At 43.4% G+C, this 8,558-nt stretch overlaps 1 protein-coding gene across 1 annotated transcript in view; it reads left to right on the top strand.

Annotated features, from left to right (window-relative positions):
• The first annotated feature begins 299 nt into the window (after positions 1–299).
• The window catches only part of tfap2e (transcription factor AP-2 epsilon), a 32,399-nt gene continuing 24,140 nt past the window's right edge, over positions 300–8,558 (top strand). The window contains exons 1-3 of the mRNA XM_079828859.1: positions 300–410; positions 1,385–1,828; positions 4,040–4,094. Coding sequence (XP_079684985.1) covers positions 384–410; positions 1,385–1,828; positions 4,040–4,094 — 526 coding nt within the window. The 5' untranslated portion in view covers positions 300–383. The remainder of the gene's footprint in view (positions 411–1,384; positions 1,829–4,039; positions 4,095–8,558) is intronic.

The raw sequence follows: 8,558 nt of genomic DNA, 5'->3' as shown, positions 1-8,558 counted from the left end.
GGTAGGCCTTCAACTGGTGCTTTTTACTGGGGAAAAAAACTAAGTTTTGAGACCTATTACGTGATGGAAAAACCACACACTTAGACATTTTAAAAATCAACTCTAAAAGAAATGTAGAACATTGCGAAATCGAAGTTTTGGTGGCGCATTAACCCGCAACAATCCAGCAAAAAGGGCATTTTTCCAATCAGAATTAATTAATTTAGAGGAATTAATTAATGTCCCTTTAAGGTGGTGTCCCACCCCTCCCTCCCCCTCAGACAGTAGATCTATAAGAGCTCGAGATGAGCAGGGCCAGTGTGCGCTAGCGCTCCAGAGCCGATGGCGCTCTGATCCCGGGCCTGAGCCGACCTGACGCGCGCTAGAGACGCTCGTGTGTCCAGATGTTGGTCCACACCTTCTCGAGCATGGTGAGTTACACTGAAGCCCAGCTCCTCTAATCTCCACATGCAGATGATTGTCATGTGAGATCAGCAGATGCGCTGTCGGGGTCAGTGTGTGTGTGTGTGTGTGTGTGTGTGTGTGTGTGTGTGTGCGTGTGTGTGTGTGAGAGAGTGTGAGAGTGCGCAAGAGAAAACATTATATCACATGATCTCTAAAATAACAGACCAGTCTTTGAGTTGGAAATTCAACAAAGACAATCATCAAACTCTGAAACTTCTGCTTCGCGTTTCAACCTGAAAAACTGGCAAATTCATGTTTTGTAATATTAAATAGAAACTAATCGAATACATGCATGCAGATAAAAAGTTATGAAATGAAATTGCATGGTTTCAATCGTTTATTTTTTTATGCTACTAAAAATAATAATTATAGAAGCACAAAAAGTAAAGTCGCGTGTAATCCTAATACACTGTAAAAAAAAAAAAAAAAAGTTCTATATGGCACCAAAGATGGTTCTTGGCTCGTAATCATAGGGGAACCTTTTTTAGTGCTATATAGCACCAATTTTGGTGCTTCAGTGGTTCTTCAGTGGTGCGATGTAGCACCTTAGTCAAAGAACCAATGAAGCACCACTGAAGCACCAAAATTGGTGCTATATAGCACTAAAAAAGGTTCCCCTATGATTACGAGCCAATAACCATCTTTGGTGCCATATAGAACCTTTTTTTAGAGTGTAGTTTAAAGCATCATTGAGACACATGGCACAGAAAAACACATGGTTATAATTAATAATAGGCTATAGTGTGATTAACGACCTCCAATTAAATACAGATTTAAACTAATCAAATCTACTTGACATGCAAATGTTATAAATTATCCTAATAACTATTTACAAACAGCTCAGCTGCATCTTAAAATTATTGAGTTTCTGAGCTCAGCATCAATTATAGCATGATTATTAATCTCTGTATCGCACACTTGTGTTGTGTCCCGTGCACAGGACCGATCTGACGGACTGTCCAGCTCCTCTCCCCGGCTCTCGCAGCTCTCCTCGCTGAACCAGGCGGCCTATTCCTCGGCTCCGCCGCTCTGCCACACCCCGGCGTCCGACTTCCAGCCGCCCTACTTCCCTCCTCCCTACCCCCAGTCCTCGCTGTCCTACTCCCAGAGTCAAGACACGGGATACCCGCATTTACCGGACCCCTATTCGTCCATCAACTCCCTGCACCAGCACCAGCAGGCCGCGTGGCACTCCCAGCGGACGCGCTCCGAGGACGCGGGGCTCCTGTCGCAGTCACACCGCGCGCTGAGCCTCGACCCGCGGCGCGAGTACCCGGGCGTCCCGCGGCTGCTCCATCATGGACTGGGCGAAGGAGCCGCGGCGCTGGGCGACGGGCCGCTGGGGATGCACGCCATGGCTCATCACGGGCTGGACGACATTCAGGTGAGTCGCGTTCCTTGTGCAAAAATATTCAAATATCTGCGTTTCATAAAATATGAATTACACAGGCTAATTCCAGACATTTATTGGTTATTTCAATTGAGACCCAAATTAATACAAATGTGAAGGTGTAATTAACTAATGTTAATTAAGTTTAGTGTTCGTTGCGTGATTGACTGTTATTACTGGAGATGTAAAATAAAGAGTTACTATATTTTACACGGTTACAGTTTAATTATACAGTTAAATACTGAGTAATAATAATTAGTGTTTGATTGAGGGTTAGTTGCATGCAATTACGCATAATATTTATATACTGTAAAATAAAGTGTTACCAAAAATACATTTTCTTTTATAATCTTACTTGCTTTTTTTAAGTGCTTTATGTGTGAAAATGCATTTTATTCTTTAAAACATTAAATGAATCGTTAACAACTCCTGTATAATTATGATCTAAATGTTTACGCGTAGGCCTATGATTTAAAAAGAGAACAAAACCACAGATCGAGAAATAAAGGAAATAAATCAGATTCTTCGATCAGAGGCGCTTCTTGAAATATTAAAACAATTCTTTAAAATGTATTATGAGCTTTTAGATTTGAGATTTAATGCGTAAAGAGGTTTAGATCAAAGCGCGTTCGCGTTATAGCCTAATTTTCCGCGCGGGATGATTTATGGCACGCCATGACGCAAAAGTCTTATAATTCATTTAACTTCATATACAAAGTAAGAAATTTAAAAAGCGAAATTTACTTAAAAATAGATATTGAAGTGCAATAAACACGGCTTAACGTTTTTATTAAATAGAAGCTATAAAGTCCAGCGCCATTAAACAGAAGATTCGGACTGGGTCTAGTTTTGGTTCTGGTTGTGTTCTCGGTCTGGATCTGGTTCTGGTTCTGGTTTTGGTTCTGGTTGTGTTCTCGGTCTGGATCTGGTTCTGGTTTTGGTTCTGGTTGTGTTCTCGGTCTGGATCTGTTCTCGGTGCAGGTGCAGAATGAATGAGTTCTGGACACTCCGCGCGTCCAATCGGTTTCCTCGCTCAATTACTGAACACTGGACTCTGTGTGATGACGAGCTCAGTTTAATCTCCTCTAATGCGCGTGACCGATATCAGAGTGATCTATGAGCCTCTTCCCCTTCACACATCTGCGCTCATTCACACACATGTTCAGTCGAAATCTGGAACATATCGCAGACATACTTTCAATTCAAATGTTTATGCACAACAGCATTTAGTGTGATCTCATCACTATGCTGGGTCATTTCAAAACAAATGTGGGTCAAACATGGACACACCCAAAATTTAAATTTAAACAATGGTTGGGTTTGTCCATATTCGACCCAAATTATGGTGCAATAATTGTACAGTGCAATAATTTAATAATTTAATGTTTTAACCCAATGGTTGGGTTTGCCCATATTTGACCGAATTATGGTGCAATAATTGTACAGTGCAATAATTTAATAATTTAATATTTTAACCCAGTGGTTGGGTTTGTCCATATTTGACCCAAATTAAAGTACAATAATTTAATATTTTAACCCAATGGTTGAGTTTTTCCATATTCGACCCAAATTACAGTACATTAATTTAATATTTTAACCCAGTGGTTGGGTTTGTCCATATTTGACCCAAATTAAAGTACAATAATTTAATAATTTAATATTTTAACCCAGTGGTTGGGTTTGTCCATATTTGACCCAAATTAAAGTACAATAATTTAATATTTTAACCCAGTGGTTGGGTTTGTCCATATTTGACCCAAATTAAAGTACAATAATTTAATATTTTAACCCAGTGGTTGGGTTTGTCCATATTTGACCCAAATTAAAGTACAATTATTTAATATTTTAACCCAGTGGTTGGGTTTGTCCATATTTGACCCAATTATAGTGCAATAATTGTACAGTACAATAATTTAATATTTTAGCCCAGTGGTTGGGTTTGTCCATATTTGACCCAATTATAGTGCAATAATTGTACAGTACAATAATTTAATATTTTAGCCCAGTGGTTGGGTTTGTCCATATTTGACCCAAATTTGGGTTGAAACAACCCAGCACTTGTTTTAGAGGGAAGTAATTATACAGAGACAGTTGTTTATGAGGAGTATTTATCGTCATGATAAGCTCTCGTGCCGCTCGTCTGTTGTTTAAACCATCACGGGAGATTAGATTAAGTGCCCTCAATAGTGTCCTTCTGTTGAACAGGGAATGGAGGAGGCGTCCGCGCTCGGGATCCTGGACCATTCAGTCATCAAGAAAGGTGAGAGTCTGATGTGATGCATAAATACTGGAGGAGAGGAGCTGACCCCTCCACCACACATTAAAGGATTCCGCGCACACACACACACACACACACACACACACACACACAATAATTCAGCTCTGCAATTTCATTTGAAGTCCTGAAATCCTGCCTCTGCCTCCTTCGCCCTAAAGGCAGCCGCTGTTAATGAACTGTTCATGGTCATATGAGAGAAAGAGGGGGATTAGAGACAGCGGAATGGAGGAAGAGAGCAGATAATAAAGTTATGAGGAATTCAGAGCATGTGCTTCCCACTTCTGGGACTGGATGGTTAATAAGAAGCGCAACACTGCATGTTTTCATTTGCATTTATTTAGCATTCATTGCATATGTTTATCGTTCTCTGAACTCTGTGTTTGCGGATCAGCGGTGGAGAGAAACCAGAGCCTTCACGAATAACCGGATCTGCTCACACACACACACACACACACACAGCTTTACACGAGCCGCTAGGCCGGAGCACACACACACACACACACACACACACACACACACACACACACACACACACACACACACACACACACACACAGCTTTACATCAGAGCGGAGCACACACACACGCCCACACCGACACTGGGATAGAGATCATATAAACGTGTGTGTTTGTGCCAATCCACGGCAGGAGGAGGAGAGAAGCGCACACACACACACACACACACACACACACACACACACACACACACACACACACACACACACACACACACACACACACACACACACACACACACTGCATTCAACTTGACTTTTGGAAGATGAGCATTGTCTGTGAATATTGTGTGAATTATACAACGACTCCATTATTAATAATAACTTCTGTTTTCCAGCACTTATTTATATGTAAATCTATGCTAATCTGAATGTTGTGTGTGTGTGTGTGTGTGTGTGTGTGTGTCATAGTCAGGTCATTCACAGTCAGCGCGTTCTCCTGTATTTCTGAGCGTTGTGTGTGTGTGTGTGTGTGTGTGTGTGTGTGTCATAGTCAGGTCATTCACAGTCAGAGCGTTCTCCTTTATTTCTGAGCGTTGTGTGTGTGTGTGTGTGTGTGTCATAGTCAGGTCATTCACAGACAGAGCGTTCTCTTGTATTTCTGAGCGTTGTGTGTGTGTGTGTGTGTCATAGTCAGGTCATTCACAGACAGAGCGTTCTCTTGTATTTCTGAGCGTTGTGTGTGTGTGTGTGTGTGTGTGTGTGTGTCATAGTCAGGTCATTCACAGTCAGAGCGTTCTCTTGTATTTCTGAGCGTTGTGTGTGTGTGTGTGTGTGTGTGTGTGTGTGTGTGTGTGTGTCATAGTCAGGTCATTCACAGACAGAGCGTTCTCTTGTATTTCTGAGCGTTGTGTGTGTGTGTGTGTGTGTGTGTCATAGTCAGGTCATTCACAGACAGAGCGTTCTCTTGTATTTCTGAGCGTTGTGTGTGTGTGTGTGTGTGTGTCATAGTCAGGTCATTCACAGTCAGAGCGTTCTCTTGTATTTCTGAGCGTTGTGTGTGTGTGTGTGTGTGTGTGTGTGTCATAGTCAGGTCATTCACAGACAGAGCGTTCTCCTGTATTTCTGAGCGTGTGTGTGTGTGTGTGTGTGTGTGTGTGTGTGTGTGTGTCATAGTCAGGTCATTCACAGACAGAGCGTTCTCCTGTATTTCTGAGCGTGTGTGTGTGTGTGTGTGTGTGTGTGTGTGTGTGTGTCATAGTCAGGTCATTCACAGTCAGCACGTTCTCCTGTATTTCTGAGCGTTGTGTGTGTGTGTGTGTGTGTGTGTGTCATAGTCAGGTCATTCACAGTCAGAGCGTTCTCCTGTATTTCTGAGCGTGTGTGTGTGTGTGTGTGTGTGTGTGTGTGTGTCATAGTCAGGTCATTCACAGTCAGCACGTTCTCCTGTATTTCTGAGCGTTGTGTGTGTGTGTGTGTGTGTGTGTGTGTGTCATAGTCAGGTCATTCACAGTCAGAGCGTTCTCTTGTATTTCTGAGCGTTGTGTGTGTGTGTGTGTGTGTGTGTCATAGTCAGGTCATTCACAGACAGCGCGTTCTCCTGTATTTCTGAGCGTGTGTGTGTGTGTGTGTGTCATAGTCAGGTCATTCACAGACAGAGCGTTCTCCTGTATTTCTGAGCGTGTGTGTGTGTGTGTGTGTGTGTGTGTGTGTGTGTGTCATAGTCAGGTCATTCACAGTCAGAGCGTTCTCTTGTATTTCTGAGCCAAGCGTGTGTGTGTGTGTGTGTGTGTGTGTGTGTGTGTGTGTGTGTGTGTGTGTGTGTGTGTGTGTGTGTGTGTGTGTCATAGTCAGGTCATTCACAGTCAGAGCGTTCTCTTGTCTCTTGGCGCCGGTGTCTATGGCCTGCCGTCTGTCTCTGCGCACTCTGTTTGTATATACATTATTTTTGTTAATTATTATTATTGCAAATGTCAACTCTCTACTGGTTTATGACCGCCAAATACTCTTAGATCCTCGACCCTTGATTAAGAACTTGGTGCCATTTGAGCATGATGGCCAAAAAAAGTTCTGTCCTCCGTTTCTTACGGGAATACCAGCTCACCGTCGCCGTGTGTCAGCTCCACCTTTGCGCAGAGCGCGCCGTAGACGTCGGGGAAAACGCGGTGGTTGGCTGGTGAAACTGAGGACCTGGCTGGCGTCTTCCACCCTGACTTTGCCTGGAATCCGTTCGGAATTTCGTCGCCTCGCGCCGTGGCGTTCTGCAGACCCGATCGACTGCTGTTTGGCTCCAGTGGCTGCTTGCCGTGTTCAGGCTCCTCGCCTCCGCTGGCGCGGGGTGAATCTGCAGAATCTCCGGCCGCTTGCTCGGACTACACTGGCTGCAGAAGCCCCGGATCCAGCTAGGTTTGCCCTGGTGAATGCTAGATCGCTAGCAAACAAAACTTTCATCTTGAAGGACTTTTTTGAGTCGCGTGATCTGGATTTTCTCTGTGTAACGGAAACGTGGATTCCTGTGGGTGAGTCGAGTGCTTTTTGTGAACTTTTACCGTCAGACTGTTTGTAGGCTACTTTAACTCCCCGAGGACATCAGGTCGTGGAGGAGGACTGGCAACAGTCTATAAAACCAATTTTAAGTGTAAACAGCTCGCACTCACTGTATCCTTCACCACCTTTGAGGTGAATGTGTGTGAACTGAGGGTGCATCTCCAGTGCTGTGCGCACTCGTTTATAGGCCACCCAAATACAACAAGATTTCATCAATGACTTTTCTCAATTTTTGGCTGAGTTTGTGCCAATGTATGACTGCCTCCTTATTGTAGGGGACTTTAACATCCAAGTGTGCTGTCCTGAAAAGCCAATGGCAAGAGCCTTTTTAAATGTCAATGAGTGTTTTAATCTTGTAGTGTGTATCTGGCCCCACGCAGGAACGTGGGCACACTCTTGACTTGGTTTTAACTCATGGCTTAACTGTTACTAATCTTGAAGTCTGTAATGCTTTTTCTCCGATCATAAGCCTGTTGTATTTGAAATGTCCCTCTCTTGTGTCGTAGTTAAACCGTGCGCTCCTGTGCGCCGTGGTCGGATAATTAACCCTTCCACTGCTGCTCAGTTTTCCTCTGTTTTTAATCTAAATCGTGTCTCTCTTTGTCCTAACACTACTGTTGAAGATCTGTGTGGTGGTTTTAACGCTGCCTGAAGCAGCATTAGACACTGTAGCCCCCGTAAAAACCAGGCTGTCCAAACCGAGACCTGATCCTTGGTTGAACGATGTTACCCGTGCTGCCAGACGCGAGTGCAGAAGGACGAAAGAAAATGGAAGAGGGATAAACTCGAAGTGTCTTTTCAGATACTTAGAGAGACTTGGCGTTCTTCGTGAAGCTTCGAAGCGTTATGAATCAGTGAGTCGATTCAGCGGTTTGGAGCGTTATGAATCAGTGAGTCGATTCAGCGGTTTGGAGCGTTATGAATCAGTGAGTCGATTCAGCGGTTTGAATCGCCAAATTTCAGCAGTTTGACACGCGATCCGAATCATCATTCGCCTCACTGATTCATAACGCTTCGAAGCTTAACGAGGCCGTGTTTTGAAACCATCATCACTATGTAGTCTTTATTTAGGGTTTTTTGCGCACAAAAACTATTGTCGTCTTCGTAAAGTTATTGTAGAGCCGCTGTAGTGAGATGGACTTTGTAACTTTAGTCTTTAGTGTCTTTTAAGGGTCTTGAGAGTGTAAAGTTGAGCCAATGGAGGCCTTTCAGAGCATCAGATTTACACTAAAATATCTTCATTTGTGTCTGAAGATGAACGGAGGTCTGACGGGTGTCCAACCACATGAGGCTCAGTCATTAATGACACAATTTACATTTTTGGGTGAACTAATCCTTTAAAGAAACCTGGTCTGGACCGACTTGAGCTCTCTAATTATTGGCCTATTTCGAAGCTTCCCCTGCTTTCCAAAATGATGGAGAAAGTTGTTTATCTGCAGCTGAG

Source organism: Gobio gobio (assembly GCF_949357685.1).
Source record: "Gobio gobio genome assembly, chromosome: 11".
In the NCBI taxonomy this organism is placed as follows: domain Eukaryota; kingdom Metazoa; phylum Chordata; class Actinopteri; order Cypriniformes; family Gobionidae; genus Gobio; species Gobio gobio.
This window is presented reverse-complemented; position numbering and strand designations above follow the sequence as displayed.